The sequence below is a fragment of the Telmatherina bonti genome (assembly GCF_933228915.1).
Source record: "Telmatherina bonti genome assembly, chromosome: 15".
In the NCBI taxonomy this organism is placed as follows: Eukaryota; Metazoa; Chordata; class Actinopteri; order Atheriniformes; family Telmatherinidae; genus Telmatherina; species Telmatherina bonti.
Genome location: NC_136613.1, coordinates 26,231,243 through 26,251,940, shown reverse-complemented (window position 1 = coordinate 26,251,940; position 20,698 = coordinate 26,231,243). Strand labels below are relative to the sequence as shown.

General features: G+C 38.0%; 3 protein-coding genes across 3 annotated transcripts; all 3 read right to left on the bottom strand.

Moving 5' to 3' along the window:
- Positions 1–619: 619 nt before the first annotated feature.
- Positions 620–2,865, bottom strand: LOC306766698 (UDP-glucuronosyltransferase-like; the record flags this gene model as incomplete). Its single annotated transcript, XM_079254516.1, has 5 exons — positions 1,999–2,865; positions 1,727–1,858; positions 1,361–1,448; positions 1,052–1,271; positions 620–902 (listed from the first exon to the last, which is right to left on the bottom strand). The coding sequence occupies exons 1-5, from the start codon at positions 2,857–2,859 to the stop codon at positions 620–622; spliced, it is 1,584 nt and encodes a 527-aa protein (XP_079110642.1). The 5' UTR covers positions 2,860–2,865.
- Positions 2,866–6,145: 3,280 nt separating this feature from the next.
- Positions 6,146–9,744, bottom strand: LOC306766889 (UDP-glucuronosyltransferase-like; the record flags this gene model as incomplete). The annotated part of the gene is given in 7 exon segments (XM_079254741.1): positions 6,146–6,227; positions 6,602–6,880; positions 7,016–7,235; positions 7,330–7,417; positions 7,677–7,808; positions 8,884–9,213; positions 9,217–9,744. Coding segments are annotated over 7 exon segments (1,659 nt in total).
- Positions 9,745–11,705: 1,961 nt separating this feature from the next.
- Positions 11,706–20,698, bottom strand: LOC306766888 (UDP-glucuronosyltransferase-like; the record flags this gene model as incomplete). Its single annotated transcript, XM_079254740.1, has 7 exons — positions 11,706–11,925; positions 14,970–15,183; positions 17,467–17,711; positions 17,863–18,082; positions 18,529–18,616; positions 19,334–19,465; positions 19,838–20,698. 7 exons carry the CDS (start codon positions 20,696–20,698, stop codon positions 11,706–11,708), a joined length of 1,980 nt encoding a protein of 659 aa, XP_079110866.1.

Here is a 20,698-nt window from a genome sequence, read left to right as displayed (position 1 = left end):
CATATCATACAACCCCCAAATACCTTGTTTCAGCATCTGACTTCACATCCCCAAGACTGCTACCTGCTGTTAGCTTGCTAAGCTGCAGCTATCAGCTGCCATTGTTAAACTGTCTGGAGAAAAATAGTGGTGGAAGATAGAATCAAAGCAAAAAAATGGATTTTGTTTCCACTTAAATTCAAACAAAATGATGTCCTCCAAGAATCAGACGAGGACTTCAAAGATTTTAAAGTAAGTCTGTCTCTTTAAACACAATGTTCTTAGCTTGTTTTTACATTACACACACAGAGACACAAAGCACTACCATGTATTTATAAAACAAGTTAGATTCAAGGAGGGTTTTATGGCTTCAAACCATATCTGTAAACATGTTATTACATGTTAAGTGTTTCAGTTCAGTGTGGAATTGGCTTATTTACATACGATACACAACAGCAAAACAACAGCGTTAATACCATTTTCATCATGATAGTTATTACTCAGATTTCTTCTTGGCATTTCTCTTTCTGAAACATTTGCACAATAAAAATGGCCTATCTTATACAGCACACAACTAACACTTAACAGTATACAGTACATCCTGCTAAAACTTAACAGTTGATTTACATAATGACAGACGTTACTCAGATTTCTTCTTGGCATTTCTCTTTCTGAAACATTTGCACAGGAAAAACAAGCAACATTTCTTTGTCAGCCACAAAACAGTTATGACAATCATGACTAAAAAGCCGATGACGTCCAGGCTGTGGTACTGAATCCAGTTCAAGTCATGTGCAGCAACCCTTAGATGTGTGGCTCCTTTGTGCCTCATGACAAACTCGGTCCAGAAAGCAGCCAGGTCCACAGGCTGGACAGGAAGATCTTGATGTGTCTGGGACATTGCCACCATCCGCTCCTTGTAACTGAGGGGGGCAGTAATATCATTACATGCAGACATCAAGTTTGTGATGATCTTAGATTTGTTAAAGTGGCTAAATTTTCTGCTGTTTAATGATCTCCATATATCTACAGATAACTATGATTGCGATTAATACATATTCAGTTTTCTTACCTTTTATCATGGATGAGTTTCTTCAGAGCAGCCACCAGCGCTTCACTTGTCACATCATATATACTGAGTTTGCCTGCTACACCACGGGCCACCATGCGATTTACATTGTCTCCCTGGTCCCCGAAAAGTGGAAACATCAACATCGGTACGCCATTACAGATACTTTCAAAGATACCATGGGTGCCTCCATGAGTGATGAAGACTTTAGCTTTGGGATGAGCTGTGGATGAGAGATACAGAAACAAGTTTCAAGTTTAATCCACCATGCAGATTATTTTATCAAGTTCAATAGCAAAGAATTAATCCCACCTAGGAGATCGTTCTGAGGTAACCATTTCATAACTCTGACATTCTTGGGGACATCTTTGGGTAGAGTACCAGTGTATCTCCACAAAACCTAAAACACAAATCATATCACCTCCTGAGCATGTGCAAACTGTTAAGTTAACGGCGTTGCCATGTTGACAAAGTAGGGACAAAGTCCAGTGGCTTAAACTGATCAGATATTTTGTTTGTATGCAAAGGGCGAAAATGTCTGGTTAACATATCAATGATTAGTTTAGCTGTATCATTAAAAGTTATCTGTTTTATCAGAGGAGCATAAAGAGGAGTCAGATAAAGACATGTTGGTTTAATCGAAACAAAAATTAATGAATTTATTGAACTTGTCATTACCCTCTGAGGGATTTGTCGGAATGCATCAAAGAAGTGTTTGGCTTTCTCCTCGGGCATGTTGGACACCATTGAACCCAGTGTAAAGACAATAAAGCCATCTTCTCCTGAGCCATCCACAAACTCTTTCAAGTCCTACAGGGAGGTGGGAGAAGACATAAAAAATCACAGACTGGAGTGTAAACTTAAGGTACTAAATATGAGTTATTTACTGTAAGTGAATCTCAATGGGAGTTAAGCTTGTTTTCTTTGTATACCTTTATTTACATACTCACCGCTGGTAGAGGGGCTTTCTTTGCACAGTTGATCCCACCAATTAAAACCATGTTTGGTAAAAGAGGTCTGGGCCATTCAAACACAAAGTCATATTTGAGGAGCCAGATTGCACCGTGGCTTATAAGTTCTGAATAAGTCATGCCGTTTCCAATGCGTCTGCTGGTCAGATCATCAAAGTGCTGATATGTTACTCTGCACATGTAGGACTCGACGAAATACATCATTGCGTTTTTCACTCTCTGAAGAAAGTTCATGTGGTCTGTATTACCAGAGTGTTGTGCAGGAACGTAGGAAGGAGGAGATGGGCACTGGTTAGCCTTGAAATCCAGTTGACATGGAAGTCCATGCAGGAAATAAACGGCAGGAATTGAGAAGAGTTTAGCCAGGACTGAACCACAAGGAAGGAAGGGGTCTGTAAGCATGACATCAAATCCCTCTCTCCTCAGTCGTTCCATTAAAGCTTCATTATCTAGTAAATTATCGCAGCCCACAACCTGGACTGAGGTAAAATTAAGCAAACGCTGCAAATTGACAAACAAATCTGTAATCCCCGGCGCCTTGATGAACACATTTTCCCCAAATGTTTTGAAGTTTGCATCCAGCTCAGCTTGGGTATACGGCACTTTGTAGATCTCAGTCTTGTAGCTGTCTGAGCCTTTGATCAACAGGCTGCTTTCAGGCACCAGGACGGTAACCTCATGGCCCCTGCGGCTGAGTTCCTTCACCAGTATCTTCATGCTGAGCCAGTGGCTTCCATCCACAGGCATAACCAGCACCTTCCCCCCCTGAACGGGCCCCAGACTGAGGCAGCATATCCAAACCAGCAGTCCCACGGCAGGAAACCACACCCCGCTGCTCATTGCCTCTCTCTGCTCTGCAAGCTGTCTTGTTTGGAGACTTGATGGTAACTGTTGTTAAAACCCTTTAGTTGAGTGTTTTCATGTGTGAGTGTGTTTTAATTCTTCAGGAAGTGCAGGCTATGTTTTCAGTCAAACTGTTATGTAACCTTGGATTAGACAAAGACAAGGCTCAGAGTATGTCTCCAGTTAATCATTCTTTAATGTGAACTGATTATTTTCCTGTAATAACTTAAACCCAAGAAAATCAGTATCTGTTTGAAAGATAGTGTTTTATTGCAGCTTTGTTAACTTGTCACGCAAATCTTACTCATGTGACCTGCAAGTTGTAGTGGCAATACATAATTCTGCCTGCCCATTTGTGCAAAGTCCTCTGTTTATGTTGGCTAAGCCCTCTGACAAGCAGAGACATGCAGGGCTGTACACTGACCTGAGTTCTGCAAAAAACAAGAAAAATAGTATCACGCCCACTTAAAACAGCCACTAAATTTTTAAGGACAAGAAGGAAGTTTGTTATGAATCTTGCAAAGTAAATCAGTTTAAACATCACAACCTAATTCTATAAGTTTGTTTCCTTATGGCGGTAGTGATTATTGGTAAACCATTAATGTTTTACATTTTATGGTTCTTAATTGTACTTTTTCTCCAGTTATTTCAAAATACTTAAACAGGTTTAACATCAAAGGTTTAGGTGCTGATGATAAATATTTTTTGTGCTTTCTTTACATTTGCATGATCACTGTTTCTCTGAAGGTGTCATGATTTGGGTTTTTCTGTGCTTTGTTTTTGGGCTTCCTGTTTTATTTGGTAGTTTTTTCCTGTCTTGGTTAGCTTCTTAGATTTCCTGTTCATTGATTTGGTTCACCTGGGTTCATTTAGTTCATTTGTTTCACCTGTTTCTCGTTCGGTTTTTCCTGTGTATTTATACCACTCATGTTCACTCATTGTTTGCTGGATCATTTTGTACCTCAATTAGTTTGTCTGTTCTTAGTTTCCTGGGTTAAAAATAAATCAGTCTTGAACCTGCATCCCTGTTCCCTCGTCTCCGCGTTTGGGTCCACACCACATCTCCATTGCTTTCGTGACAGAAGGCAGATATAAGAAAAGGTGTAAATTTATCAGTGGAAACTGTGTATTGTGTGACATAATCCTTTACGTATGTTGTGACAGCAAGTTTGATAGTATTAAATACAGGTTTGCATGGGTCTTTTGTGTACTTGCGGACTGCAGCATCTAAATCACTAAAATATTTTAGTGAAGAATTTTTTGAAGAACACATTGCCACATGTTTGGACTTTGCATTTGAATCTATCATATGTCACATATTTTATTAAGTATATAATAAAAATCTTAGTCAGGTAACACATATGATAAAAACAAGGAGGCTAAATATATTTTATAAAAGTATTTAATGGGCCTCCTTTTTTCTATTATTTTTGCAGTTAATTTGAATCAGGGCATGTTTAATTATCCAAAAACTGGAAACAAAAAGATCCCAGTAAACAGTGTTCATATCTCCCTCTTAAATCCATTACATTTGATCCATTCACCAACTTCCACCCCTCTTTAACCTATGTCCTAATGGCACAGTGGATGAAAGGTTAAGCGGCAGTAGGCAGCTTTAGCCGGGATTGCAGTTCTGCAAGCTTTAGATATTTGCTTGTTCTAACACACCTGTACTCATTTGACCTACACTGTAAGAATAGCTGCCAGCTTTTCGCTTTTATGTTTGACAGACTAATATATTTATGTGATTCAGAGTACTCTGAAGAAAAATTGAAAGTCTTCAGAGACATTGTGGTATGAAACATAACCCTACCTGTCTATTCATCCCACCTACTGACTGTTTATTCAACCTTTAACATATAAACCAGTTAAGATGAAGACAACCAAATAGAGTGAGGTAATTTCATCCAGCTCCTTCTTAGTCATCCTCAAAATATACCTAGCTTCTAGATTAGTAATTCCAAGGATATTTTTCTTTATTCAAGGAGGCATGGCTGTTCAAAAAGCTGACTTGATGTCTGTCACAACAGTATCTGCCTTCCTATGTACCATAGCATCCAGTACCTGACACTTAGGCAGTGAAGACCACAGTATTTTATCTTTTCTTGATGTGAATGTCTTGCTTGGAGAATTATTAAAGTCTAATTCCCTACCTGGTTTAAAATTAAAATCTTCAGACTCAGAACTGACCTCAAAATATTCTTCATATTAAGATAAATCTTTTTTTTTCAGACAGAAAGAAGACATATTGACAGATTGATGGATGAATATATTGTTAGATAAACGGAGATGAAGAAATAGATGTGTTACAATCAAAATTAGAAATAACATAGATTTGAAGTAGATACATTTAAAATACAAAAAAAATGCCGTTACTTTGTGGTAACTGTGCATTTTATAAACTCAATAGCCTATAGCATAAAGACAGGTTTAGCACAAAGACAAAGCAGACTCTATTTTTGTAAAGAAGCTAAGACCCTTCCATATCTGCAAAAAAATGTTACATGACATCCAAAACTTTGTTGAGTAAAGTGTGATTGTTTTTTCATCCATCTGTTAGGACAGCAACATCAAAGTCAGAGACTGAAAGAGACCATAGAAGGCAGGTTTCATGCTGGGAATAACTGGAGCTGTTTATTGAGGAAAAAATGCTGCAGAAGCTGCCGAAGATAATGAATAATTCTTGTCGCTGTCTATAAAACTTAACAGCATATTCAGTATAAGGCTTTAGAAGTCAAATGCTAGACAGTAAGGTGCATTAGATCATTAATGCCAAAAGCCATCAAACTCAAGAGCAAGACATTATCATCTTCTTTTTATGGTCTTTAGTTTTTTTTTTTAAAAATTGCAATTACAAGAACAATATAATATCCCTCTGGGAACAATAAATTATTTTTAAGTAATTAATTTAATATGATAATACCAATTATCATACAATACTTATATTTAATAATAAAGATATATAAGATATCCAGGGCAAAAATGTTGACCATAGGCCAAGTCTTTATGCAGACTTGTATTACATTCCTCTGGAACTCACAGATCTCTCTTCCTCACACATACAAGGAGATTCATTAATAGATCTTTATTAAACTAAGATCGCTCTGTCAGTTGGTGCAAATCCAGTGCTCTGTCTGTTTCCCTGTTCAAATATACCAGCTTTTTTTTTTCTTTTATTCAGAGTGACATTGTCTATTTCATTACAGATGTTTATGTTTTGATTGAAGAACTGATGTGTTGCTTTCAGTTTGGCGGATCTCAAACTTTCTTCTTTTTTTTGGTCTCATTTCCTCCTCCGTTTACTCTCTCCTTTCTTTGAACTGAACCACTGCAGGGCAATGGCCCTGATCCCCAGGCTGTACACACTGTGACACAACAGGACAATTGTGGGGGTCAATTGCGTCATAGCAGGATTGATTTCTAAATGCACAAGCAGAATTAGTAGTGTCTCTAACCCATGATAGGTTAATAAACATCTCAAAGATGCAGAGTCTGTAGTGCGAAATGATTTCAAATCAAAACATTGTTCATACAATTCAATTTATTTTTTGAAGTATTCATATTGGCCTTTGACAAAACAAAAAATTAAATTTGTAATTATTTGCATATGTGTACAGTTTATTATTGTGTGACGGATTGTTGTAGTGCAAATGGTGTTCACCAGGGAGCAGAAGACAAGCATCAGATTTAGAATGACATAAACAGCGGTGTTTATACAATTCAAATCATGACATATTACTCTGGTTTCTTCTTGACATTACTCTTCCTGAAACACTTCCGGGTAAAAAACAAGCAACATTTCAGTGTACACCATAAAACAGTCATAATAACAATGATTAAAAAGCCGATGACATCCAGGCTGTGGTACTGAATCCAGTTCAAGTCATGTGCGGCAATCCTTAGATATATGGCTCCTTTGTGTCTCATGACAAACTCGGTCCAGAAAGCAGCCAGGTCCAGGGGCTGGACAGGACGGTCGAGATGTATCTGGGACAACTCCACCATACGTTCTTTGTATCTGAAAGGGAACAATATTTTCTCCTGGTGTCAATTGCATCCTTGCATTAGTTCAGCTGCATCAATTTTTCTGACGCTCATTGATTCCCCACATACAGACTGAAGTGAAAAGCATGCCTCGGTATTCAGCTCTTACCTTTTATCATGAATGACTTTGTTAAGAGCAGCAACCAATGTTTCACTTGTCAAATCATTTATGTTGAGTCTGCCTGCTACTCCATGGGCCACCATACGATGAACATTGTCTCTCTGGTCCCCAAAAAGAGGAAACATCAGCATTGGAACACCATTACAGATGCCTTCATAGATACCGTGGGAACCGCCATGAGTCATGAAGACTTTAGCGCTGGGATGGGCTATGTAATACAGACAGAAAATTGAACGGTTTTGTCAAAAGGTTCAAAATCATGTAATGTGTTTTCTATTTTATCTTTTGTTACTTAAACAGACCCAGGAGATCGTTCTGAGGTAACCATTTCATAACTTTGACATTCTTGGGGACATCTTTGGGTAGAGTACCAGTGTATCTCCACACAACCTGAAATACAGTACAAATCATATCACCCAATGAGCATGTGCAAACAGTTAAAATAATGGCTTTGCCATATTTTACATACAAAGCAGAAGACAAAGTCTAAAGGCTGAAACTGATCACATGTTTTGTATGCAAAGGGTGAAAATCCCTGGTTAATATGTCAAAGATGAGTTTGCTTGTTACGTTAAAAGTACAGAGGAGTCAGATAAAGCCTTTTTATTGAATTGAACTAAAGTAAAAATTTTATTGAACTTGTCATTACCCTCTGAGGAATTTGCCGGAATGCATCAAAGAAGTGTTTGGCTCTCTCCTCGGGCATGTTGGACACCAGTGAACCCAGTGTAAAGACAATAAAGCCATCTTCTCCTGAGCCATCCACAAACTCTTTTAAGACCTGGGAAAATGGATTAAATCTACCTTTATGAATATGAACGGGAAAAAACAACAGACAGACTGGTAGAGGGTAATTAACGGTAATTCTCAGTAAACTTAGATTTGCTTTAACGCGACTGAAATTAAAATAGAAGGGTCTTTATTTTTCACAAAATTGCTTAAACTCATCTTTAACATCCATACATACATATATGTATATATATATATATATATATATAGTTGCATGAATTGGATTAGCCTTTTTACAGTGTGCAAAGTTACAATAAAAAGCATTCTTCAACTGAATTTGGGAAAATACTAGCTCTGTAACGTATATATTTAAAGACTGAGAGTATAGTCAAATTTTATTCACCTGACTCAGAATTAGATTTTTGAAATTGAGATTTTAAAAACCAGATTGTATAAACTGGACTGCCTAAAGAGAAGAAACAAACAAACAAATATGAAACACACAAGATAACACAAGTGTTGTTCTGTTATCTTGTTAGCTCTTCAAACTGTATTTGAAGAGCTAACAAAAACAATTACACTAGAAAGCAAGTTGAATCAGACAGATTGTAGCTTTTAATCCAAGGCAACAAAAATCATTTTAGCTTTGCACGATAACATGGTTTTCCAGCACAAACAGTATAATAGTTTATACTAAAAAGGAAAAAGCAAAAGCTGGATGATAACACATACCCTCCTCAGTCCAACAACACTGAATGAAATCAATTTTTTTCAGCTTGAACTTGTCTCGTAACCCAAAGCACAACAAACAACTTTAACTATTTTTACTGAATTTTGCGTTGGGTTGGGTGCCAGCTTCAGTAGATCAACAATGCAAGAAGCAGAACTTGGCTAGCTGTTATCTAGAATGCTAGGTCAAAATTCGGTGACCTCTCAGATTGAAGTGTAGCACGCTCCTGTGCTTTGGAGGCATCATTTAGGAGGGAAGTCTGAAAAAGGGGTTTGAACTTTGGAATCGCAACATGAAGCTTGCTCGAATTGTTTTTTGGAGCTCACCAATCCTACCTGTGTACCTTGATATAAAGTGTACTTGTTCATCTTTTCTATTTACCTACCTACATACTCACCGCTGGCAGAGGGGCTTTCTTTGCACAGTTGATCCCACCAATTAAAACAATGTTTGGTAAGAGAGGTCTGGGCCATTCAAACACAAAGTCATATTTGAGAAGCCAGATTGCTCCTTGGCTCATGAGATCCACGTAAGTCATGCCATTTCCAAAACGCCTGCTGGTCAGATCATCAAAGTGGTAATGTAGTATTTTGCACACATGGGAACCTACAAAATGCATCATCATGTTTTTCACTCTTTGCAAAAAGTTCATGTGGTCTGTATTACCAGAGTGTTGTGCAGGAACGTAGGAAGGAGGAGACGGGCACTGGTTAGCTTTGAAATCCAGTTAACATGGAAGTCCATGCAGGAAATAAACAGCAGGAATTGAAAGGACTTTAGCCAGGACTGAGCCGCAAGGAAAAAAGGGATCCGTAAGCATGACATCAAATCCCTCTCTTCTCAGTTGTCCCATTAAAGCTTCATTATCTAGTAAATGATCACAACTAATCACCTGGTTTAAAGTAGAGTTCATTAGATGCTTCACATTGACAAACACATCTGTGATTCCTAGAGTCTTGATGAACAGTCCTTCCCCGAACGTTTTGAAATCATCTTCCAGCTCAGCTTGGGTATACGGCACTTTGTAGATCTCAGTCTTGTAGCTGTCTGAGTCTTTGATCATCAGGCTGCTTTCGGGCACCAGGACGATAACCTCATGGCCCCTGCGGCTGAGTTCCTTCACCAGTATCTTCATGCTGAGCCAGTGGCTTCCATCCACAGGCATAACCAGCACCTTTCCCCCATGAACGGGCTCCAGATTGAGGCAGCATATCCAAGCCAGCAGTCCTGCTGCATAAAACCACAACCTGCTCCTCATTGATTCTCTTTGCGCTACAAGCTGCCTTGTCAGGAGAGCTGATTGTATCTTGTTAAAAGGCTTTGAGTGTGTGTGAATGTTAGAGGGTGTGTTTTAATGCTACAGGAAGTAAAGGCCTTGATTTTGAGTCAAACTGTTATATAACCTCAAGGAAGCAGAAAGGAGAAGTGTAAAAGTATGTCCCAAGTTAATCATTCTTTAATGTAACTTCACTACTTCCTGGTAGTTATAACTTATATAAAAGACAATCAATGTGTGTGTGTGTGTGTGTGTGTGTGTGAAAGATGTTTTATTTTCTTTTTTTGTGGCAAAGCCAACATGTCATGAAAGCCTCATTCAAATGACTAGCAGGTTATTGTGACATGTTTCTGCCTGCCCACTTGTGCAGTGCTCAGTTCATGTGGGTGGATCCATCACCACTCCCCCTGAGAAACTGAAAAGCAGACATACAGGTCTCTACACTGACTTAATACCAAACTAAGCAAAATAATTTATGCCACATGACGTTTTCTCTCTTGTCCTATATGTTTGTTGTTGTTGCATTGCAAAAATTAAATGGTGTTTCTGGATAAAGCATTTTATTTGGCATTTCAGTGAACATGCATGAACACAGGCCATTTTTTTGTACTTTAAGCTCATGAGAAAGTGCGATAGAAACAGCACATTGTGGTTCATTTTCTGGGTTTCATAATGTTGCTTGATACAACTCTATATGTGAATCAGGTGACTTAAAATGCATTGCTTTTGCTCACATGCATCTTTAAAAATTATGTAAGTTAGGCTGAATTAATCAGTTAAAAAACAGGTAATTTAGACTTCATGAATTTTTCTTTTTTTCCAAATCATACACAGCACCTGTTACCCAGAGCCAAAACTCATAAGTTTCTTTTCAAAAGTAAAATTGTAGAAATATAATCATTATGTCTACATGTAAAGCATTCAACAGACACAAATGATAGCTAAAGGACCTGTTTAAACAGAATTACTTGCAAGTGTAAAAGACACTATTTGTAGATTTGTGAGCTTATCCTGCTGTTAGCAAGTCTGAAGCACCACCTTGTGGACTCAGAAAATACTCCAATATATTACAGCTCATTGATTCTCTTTTAAAACATTTGTACTCCTTTGTTGTTCTATGTCCTAAATAATACTTACATGGTTTTCTTTTAAAAAAAAAAAAGTTAATAAAAATCAAATTATGGCACATGATGCTACACCCTATTTGCTCATTAAAACACCTTTTATGTTCAAATGAATGAGATGCTTACAATGACCATTGATTAGTTTACTCTCACCTATAGTCACACAGAGTGGTAGCCAACAGTACCTTACAAATGGAGGTACACTTCAAATAAAAGTGTTTTGCATAACACTGCAGAAAGAAAAAAGAAAATTCTCGTATGAATCAATATTTTTACAGCCTTCCCAGCAGTTCCATGAGGTTTTGTGTTGAGTACTGGTTATAAAGCAAACATGGCTAAAACCAATGAGATGGAAGCTTTGCAGCAGTGTCTCCAACCCTCTGAAGCTCCTGTTTCTCTCAGTATAAGATCTTCAGTAACTGCTTGTAAAAGCAGCTAAAAATGCATCTTTTAAACTTGCTTGTGCTTATTATTAGAATCCTTTTTTTCTGGTTTCTCCTCACAAGGGGTCCTTAGGTTATTTAACATCAGACACACTCACTCAACCAACCCGGGTATGGTTGGTGTTTAGATGGCATTTGCAATCCCCCCATTGATCAACTCTCCTGATCCAGACCCGCCTTAAGACTTTTTCTGCTTTCTCCATGATGTTTGATGGTTCTCCACCTCTCTACTGCACTCTACTTTATGTCCAAAGCAGTCGAGGTTTGGAGGGGTGATTGTGCCACAAACCCATTGCACTCAACCTCAATGGACATCCACTTTGCCTTCCATTCCTGCTTGTGGCAAGCTCTTCATATCTACACTAGCCCTCTTTTCTCATGGGTCTTTCCTAGACTGTCCTCCCACAGCACTGGCAACTCCATGAAGATGATGTTTTTTTATCTCCTCTGAAATCAAGAGGATGTCTGGCCTTAAGGTGGTTGCAACACTGTGATGTGGGAACTTAAGTTGTTTCTCCAGGTCGACAAACAGCTGCCAGTTTTGAGCAGTTGCCAAGAGTCCTGGTGGCTTCCTGGCTCCTGCAGTTCTCTCCAACCTTTACGAAGGCAATCGTCTGGATAGGCGGGACCATCTGCAGTTGCTACTGATTTGTACATGGATGGATTCCATGATGAGTTTCAGGACGTGGTTATGTGCCCAAATTTACCAATCCTCCCCAAGAGCTGCTAGACAGCAGGTCTTTTAAGTTCCAATTTTCACCCCTGAACACTGTGAACAATTAGGAGACTCTATTTTGCCCCAGATGGAGTGGTTTGATGGGCTAAACAGAATGTTGGGTACTGCCTGGACAAGAAACTTCATGCACAGTGTGTTTTGCACACCAATGATCAGTCTATGTGTCCTAGTTGATAGACTGCTTTCTCCTTGTCCAAGCATGATGACGCACAACTTTATGCCCCGGATCTACCAAAGGTTTGCTTGTACTAACTATGTGCAAACTGACTGCACACACAACAAAATTCCAAACTGATTTTCTAATGGTGTACACTGAGCGTTGCATCTTTCAAATGTGCAAAATCAAACATTTGCATCCATTTAGTACATCTATGTAAATAAATATGCATTATGAAACATTTGCACACAATTTTCCATTAGTTGGAAGGAGAAAATGTAAATATGTTAATTTAGCACCTGTAATGTGATCTATCAAACCTAACAGCAATTTTGCTCATAGAAACTTTGCCTATATTTAACACATTTTAAAAGGATGTGCAAACAGTTTGCATGCATAATTGTCCACATGGCTGCAGTTATTGTCACAAGAAGGAGATATCAAAACAAAGCAAGGAGATGCAAAGAACGTGTTTTCACCCATATGTGAATATTTTGGGATGTTGTACCTGTACCCTTACCTTGTAGGCAGTGTATCGGTAGAAAATAAAAAGACATCTAATCTTCATAATAGCATGATATAATAGCCTTCTTGTGTAATGTAATTCCTAACTAAGAACAATGTGATACAGAGACAAAGGAAGACAATGGCAGATATGCAGCAGTTTGTGTTCTTTCTTTTTACCATGAGACTTAATATTTTTGCAGAGTCCCATAGGAAGAGATTACACTTTTGACCAATCAACAGATTGAAGTGTCATGCCATATAACCCCTTTGGGCTAGATGGATAAGAGTGGGACAATATTGGAAGAATCCAAAGAAATGTAGGACAAGCTAAATCTGATATTCTGGCACCAGTCCCATTTTGTCTCAATGGAAATGCAAAACAAATATGTTCTGCTTGAAACTGTACCAACCTGCACCTATTGGTGCAAGTGGGACATAAGCTGCAGGCAACTCCTAAATTTGATGAGGGCTGCCAGCGAACATCTCCTGTGTCTGCTTTACTCTTGCAACACTTCTGTGTCACTCAGTGAACAAATCCCAATAACCTGGCTGCAATGTGTGTTTAATTCTGGCAAACTGGAGCTTTTTTAAAAAGGTTCTTTTCCTTCTAACGTTTTTAGTTTTTTTCTTATTCAGTAATGTGCGTTTAGGCTTGGTCAACACTCAGTCAATGGCACTTATACTGTAAGAATAGATATTACATGAGGAGCCTTGCGTTTCTATGTGTTAACTCAGGGTTTAAGCATACTGAAAAGTATGATACAAATGCTGATTCTTGGTTGACTTAAACAAAGCAAAATTATTGAAACAATGGTCTTATTGAACAGTCAATGTCACTTTTTACATACAAGTATAAAATGAGATTTGTTAATCATTAGCTGTTATATTCTCTTTTTGATTAGGGAACAAAGGAAAAAAATCTTTTGTACATGTGAAATATAATAAATTCTGATGATGATGGCTACCAGCAAAACATTTCTTCTCATGGTTTCACTCTTAGAACAGATTAATAATTATCTTCCCGCAGGCCTTGTGCCCTTGGTTGTGCAAGGTCAGAGATATGAAAAAAAGCAATCACATTTCTTTTCAGTTGTACAGCTGAACAGGCCTCAATCAATGTTCCAGAATAATGTGATTTTACACTGTATTGTTTCATACAAGAAAGTTCTGTCAGGGTCTTTAGTTAAGCAATAGGAGGATAGAGTCATTGTTAGTGGGTAGTGGGAAACAGCCCCCATTTCTAAAGTAAAACAAAATATGGACGAGAAATGGCAGGAATTCAAGCAAACATTTATTTAGTTAGATTTTAATTTATCTCTTTACACCAAAACACAAACTGTAATGCAGCAACAATTCAGGGCAGAAAAAAGTGGCGTTTTAAGGTAGTTTGTCACTTATCATTCACAGCAATCCAGTGTTAATACACAAACACAAACACGCACACACACACACACATATATGTATATATATATATATATATATATATATATATATATATATATATATATATATATATATATATATATATATATATATATATATATATATATGTCAAGGAGGACGAGGAGCCTGGTTCTGAAGTGAAAAGGATTACAAAGTCTATTGTACAGAAAATAAGAAAAAACGAAATAATACAAAATTCAATTTGGAGAGACATCCCCGAGGTCCGATAGGGTAGAAGTCTGAAATTCTCAAAAGAGTTCTACACAAAACTACTTTTTTAAGCCCTCGCCTACAGTACGTCAATTGCATGTCAAAAACCTGTATTATTCTAAACAGGTAATATCTGTCATGGGTTTAAAAGTTAGGTCAGACTGACCCCTAAGTTATAATCTCTCTAATGGGACCATGGTATCTGACTTAGCTGTAAAACTCTTCAAAGGAAGAGAGTGTTCTAATTTATCAGGTCTCAGATCTCTGAATGCAGACATCTCAGGACTACATCTACACATTTTATTTATGTATATATATATATATATATATATATATATATATATATATATATATATATATATATATATATATATATATATATATATACATACATATAGCTGTAGAAATTCTATGTTCTATATTTCATCATACTTAGCATATATTCATTTCTGATTATGGTTTTGTTACACATTGTCTGCTTATTTTCCTTTACAGAATAACTATATATATATATATATATATATATATACATATATATATATATATATATATATATATATATATCGCTGCAACGGGAATTAACAAACCTCCTGCTGGCTCCTTGCTTACGGAGACCGGTTCTATTGCAGTGGGGATTAGCTACTTCCCCCGATAGGATAGGAGTTGAGTTCAGATAACGAACCCCCTGGAACACGCAGGAAAGTCGGTCTGAACCCAGCAGGATGAGAATGGGTGGATTCCACACCCACACCACTCTGCTTCGGCCTGGATACGCGTCTTGACGCGTTTGCATGCAAATGTCTGCAGTTTAGCAGACAAACAGTTACAAATCACATCCGATGCTTATTCGTAAAGACACCAGTTTACCAACAATTAAAGCACAACATTTACCAAGTTTATAAAAATTCCCAGAGAGAGATCATTCACAGAACACGCGTTCTCCGTTTCCCCAGCGGCTTACACAGCAGATGGAACAGTATCATGCAGTTAAGCGCAGCGCACTTCACAAAGAAAGAAATAAAATTCCGTAATTTTTGAATGCACTTTCTGATCATTAACGAATTCTTGCCTCGCACGCCGGACACCATTATATGTAGCGGAATAGGCCTCTACTAATTTATTAATTTATTAATTACCTCGGAGCACCACTCATCACTTTTAATTAACCTAAGATTCAGGCGGTTGAGACACCTGAAATACTCTCAATTCAATAAACAGTCTCAATTTAAAGGAGTAAATCCTAAGAACGAATGAACCAGAAATTGTGCATTCAGAAATTATGACAAGAACAGATGAATTGATTATACATAATTATTACAATGATGGTAAACATACAGCAGTGAAAATGAGCAATGATGGAGAGGTTATTGGTGAGATGGTATAATGAATTTGTCTGCATGGAATTTCATTTATGACAGTAATAAGGAACGCTGAAATTAATGAAATGAGATGGAGCAGGAAGAAACTGGTTGTAATTAAGCAAATAAATTGGGATGATTATCTTACTTAAATCTTTGATAAGAACGTGTTTAATAATTCTAAATTTGGATAAGAATTCAAATTTAATTATTTAATTAGAATTTGATGTACTGGTTTTGGACATCACAAATGTCAGAGCGCTATCAGATCCTACTTGAACGCTGAATCCGGAGTGAGGTCGAAGCGGGTGGTTGGTTCCCTATTCGGCGAGTTTCTGGGGGATTGGATCCCTGGAGCGTCAGACGGGTAGGTCTATGCAGCTACTCTGGGCTTCTGGGTCCGTTCAGCGGAGTTCCAGAGCGGGGTGATGATGATCCAGATTGTCCCAAAAATAGATAGTTCCAGAATTTACGTGTTAAGACGCAGTGGGAAAAGTTGGAGCTACGCTTCTGGTTAATTACTGATCTCGGGAAAAATACTGGTTACAAATAAACACTTGTTGTACTTTCTCCCGTTCGGAAGAACGGAGAGGTAAAAGCTTATAATAAAATAAAAAAAGAAAAAGAAGACGAAAGACTAAAGAACTAAACAGAAGACAAAAGCTTAGACAAAGACAAAAGACAAAAACTGAGAAAGTCAGGCTGCCAGTCTAATTTAAACAGACCCGCCTTTCGAACTTCCAGCCAATCATGAGTTGCTTCTGTCAGAGGCTGACCAACCTTATCCAATCAGGTCAGCTCTAGTTCCTTCCCTCTGCATCTCATTAATGTGAACAGGATACTCCCAATTCTTTGCTTTGTTTGACTCCAATACACATCAAATCACATGCTTTCAGAGTTATGCAGATTCATCGTTTGCTGGGGAAGGAAAGCATTTTATAGTATTACTTTCACACATGAAAAGATTGGCTACATGTATTTTTATTAAAGGTGGATTAAGTAATTGTCATGACTCGTCCTCATCGGGTAATCCTAAAAAAAAAGGAAAACTCACATTTTATTCATTCACATTAGTAGCTTAAGAGAAGTCTGAAACTTGGAAAACATAATCAACAATTATTTAATGCAGTGTTTATGATTAATATGCGTGTGTGATCAGTTCAAAGAATTAAATCATATATCAAGATGAAATAATGGAAAAGAAGAAATTCAATCAAAAACAATTAACCACAGTCATTCTGACTAAGTTAAATTGGTTGGACAACTTGAAGAATAAGATCATGAGGTAAAGCATCTAAAGTTTCCTTCAATTGGGGAAAGAAGTTTGAATTTCTTTCAGTCTCTTTCTCAGTCAAGGGAGGGGGTTGTTCTGGCGCCATGAAGTCTGGTACTTTGATGAAAGGTGTCATTTTTGACAAGAACCAGGGTTTGGTCAGATGCGACTCTCGGCATCCCCCAACCTGCAACCATAAATTGCCCTATGTTCTACTCCCTCTGGTGGAATGCTGTAGAGAGAGAAGGGTGTAAATCTCTGTGTGTCACCCTCCTCTTGGGTCAAATGGTCACCCTCTCGCCTTGTGTGGACCAGTCTGACTGCAGAGAAAGAAATATGACAACTATTGTTTAATCCAGTTCGAATGTCTTTTAATCCTGGAAGGCCAAGATCACTACACACATAATGACAGATGTTAGTCAGATTTTTTCTTGGGATTTTTCTTTCTGAAACATTTGCAGAGGAAAAACAAGCAACATTTCTTTGTCAGCCACAAAACACTTATGACAATAATGACTAAAAAGATGATGACGTCCAGGCTGTAGTACTGAATCCAGTTCAAGTCATGTGCAGCAACCCTTAGATGTGTGGCTCCTTTGTGTCTCATGACAAACTCAGTCCAAAAAACAGCCAGGTCCAGGGGCTGGACTGGACGATCTAGATGTATCTGGGACAACTCCACCATCTGTTCTTTGTAACTGAGGAGGAACAAAATGTTGTCAGGGAGATATTTTATCAAGCTGATGATAACATTTCCGCACTTGCAGTACTGCAAACATTTGCTGCTGTTAATGATCTACAAATATGTATATTGCAGTGTGGAGGTCAATGAGTATTCAATTGTTTTACCTTTTATTATGAATGATTTCCTTCAGAGCAGCCACCAGGGTTTCGCTTGTCATTTCAAATATACTTAGTTCCTTTGCCACACCACGGGTAACCATGAGCTTTACATTGTCTCCCTGATCCCCAAAAAGTGGAAACATCAACATGGGCACGGCATTACAGATACCTTCATAGATACCGTGGGAACCTCCATGAGTCATGAAGGCTTTAGCTTTGGGATGAGCTGGACAACAAAGAAACAGAAGCAGTCACAGGTTTATTCCCGAGTGTACACTATAAAGAAAATAATGTGAACTTAAACAACTAAAACAGCTGCAAAACCCTTTGGGGTACATTAACGAGAGGTTTAATTTTCGTGTGAACCTAAATTAAGAAGGGAACTCAAAGTAGAATCTTAAATTTAAGAAACTTAGCAAACACAAACAAAGATGCCATTTCAGGTCTACTCATGTCTTTGAGGCGAAATTCTAAAGTTGTTTATTTTAATATCTGAAAACCTCTCTTCAAATATTGCCTCAGTTTAATTGTGTTACTAAACATGAATAGCAATATTTTTTGCCAAACCTAATATTTTTATATAATATAAGTTCACAATATAGGTTTTTTTCTGTTCTCACAGAGTTTTATTAAAAAGGGATGGTTTTATATTTCAGGAGGGATTATACTCACCTAGGAGATCGTTCTGAGGCAACCATTTCATAACTCTGACATTCTTGGGCATATCATTTGGTAAATCCCCAGTGTATCTCCACACAACCTGTAACAAAAAAATTAAGAAAACATAAAGAACTGTAAACTGCTGCATTAATACATTCTAAATGGCATGTATTAATTCCGAAAGGGGCACTGTTGAAAACCGACCACGCACATAAAAACGGTAAAACCAGGTGTGTATACATCCAGGTGTGTATACATCCAGGTGTGGCGCCATAGTGCAGAGTGAGGCCATCCAAAAGTTTACTTGCCCTCACTTCCATTGAAGACATTTTGCATCGGCATAACGCTGCTGACCTAGTCCACATGGCCCCTGCGGCTGATCCTCAACTCTCACATACTATAGAATATCATGGATAGAATGTCAAATACAAATTAATCTTTTATCCAGAATCTGTAATATTGGTTACCTGATCAACGCCTACTGATGTGCTTTACACACTTCAACCCTGGTGCTCTGCTATGTTTTAACATCCTGTTCTTTCTCAATATGCTGCAACGGAAATTATTCAAATCATTAAACATTCTGATATTCATCATACTTGTATGAAGTTTTCTTGTTAATTTTCATCATAGATTTCTTATCATTAGTCTTTCTTTTAGAGGACTTTGTCATTTGACTTTTTGCACAGATAAAATTAGTTCATGTGAACCTTGAACTATAAGCAGTGTTTTATCTGATTTGTATCAAGATCAGTGGAGCAAAAGTCAGTTTATTGTATTAATCTCCTGTAAAGTGATTCATTAAGCTTATCATTACCCTCTGAGGAATTTGACGAAATGCATCAAAGAACAGCTTAGCTTTCTCCTCAGGCATATTAGACAGCATGGAACCCAGTGTGAAGACGATAAAGCCATCATCTCCAGAGCCATCCACAAACTCTTTAAGGTCCTGCACAGAAATAGAATCAGATAGAAAAATTACCTTTAGAAATGTAAGAAAAACCCACTTCTGGAGCTTGTATGATATATGAAAGCAATTATTTTAAATGTTAGCTGTTACATCAGTCCGTAAAATGTTCAATTATCTCATAAATACTTGAGAAAAATTGTTTTAGCAACATTAATGTTTGAAACATTCTCCAGTCTTAGTTGTCTCTTAGTCACAATGACACTTTGTACCAATATCAACAAGTATCTGATATTCCCACTTTGCTTCAAGTATGTAACTTTAAGTTTAAGGGTTTGCTTTAAATCAGGCTGATCTCAAAGTTATTTCTAAAGGGCAGTATGCTTGTTTACTTTCTTTACATTACATACTCACCGCTGGTAGATGGGCTTTTTTTGCACAGTTGATCCCACCAATTAAAACCATGTTTGGTAAGAGAGGTCTGGGCCATTCAAACACAAAGTCATATCTCGGGAGCCAGATTGCTCCATGGCTTATAAGTTCTGAATAAGTCATGCCATTACCAAAACGTCTGCTGGTCAGATCATCAAAGTGTTGATACATTATTCTGCACAAGTAGGACTCCAAAAAATGCATCAACATGTTTTTGACTCTCTGAAAGAAGGTCATGTGGTCTGAATTACCAGAGAATTGTACAGGAACGTAGGAAGGAGGAGATGGGCACTGGTTTGCCCTAATGTCCAATCCACACGGAAGTCCACGCAGAAAATAAACAGCTGGAATTGAAAAGAGTTTAGCGAGAACTGAACCGCAAGGAAGGAAGGGGTCTGTAAGCGTGACGTCGAATCCCTCTCCCCTCAGTCGTTCCATTAAAGGTTTGTTGTCCAGCAAAGCTTCACAGCCTACCACCTGAAGTGAAGTAAAGTTCACCAAACCTTGCGCATTGAGGAACACATCTGTGATTCCAGGTGCATGCTTGAATACTTCTTCCCTTAGGTGTTTGAATTTTTCATCCACCGTATCTTGATTATATGGCACTTTGTAAATCTCAGTCTTGTAGCTTTCTGAACCTTTGATCAACAGGCTGCTTTCAGGCACCAGAACAGTAACTTCATGGCCCCTGCGGCTGAGTTCCTTCACCAGTATCTTCATGCTGAGCCAGTGGCTTCCATCCACAGGCATAACCAGCACCTTCCCTCCCTGAACAGTCCCCAGACTGAGGCAGCATATCCAAGCCAGCAGTCCAACTGCAGGTAACCACACACTGCGACTCAT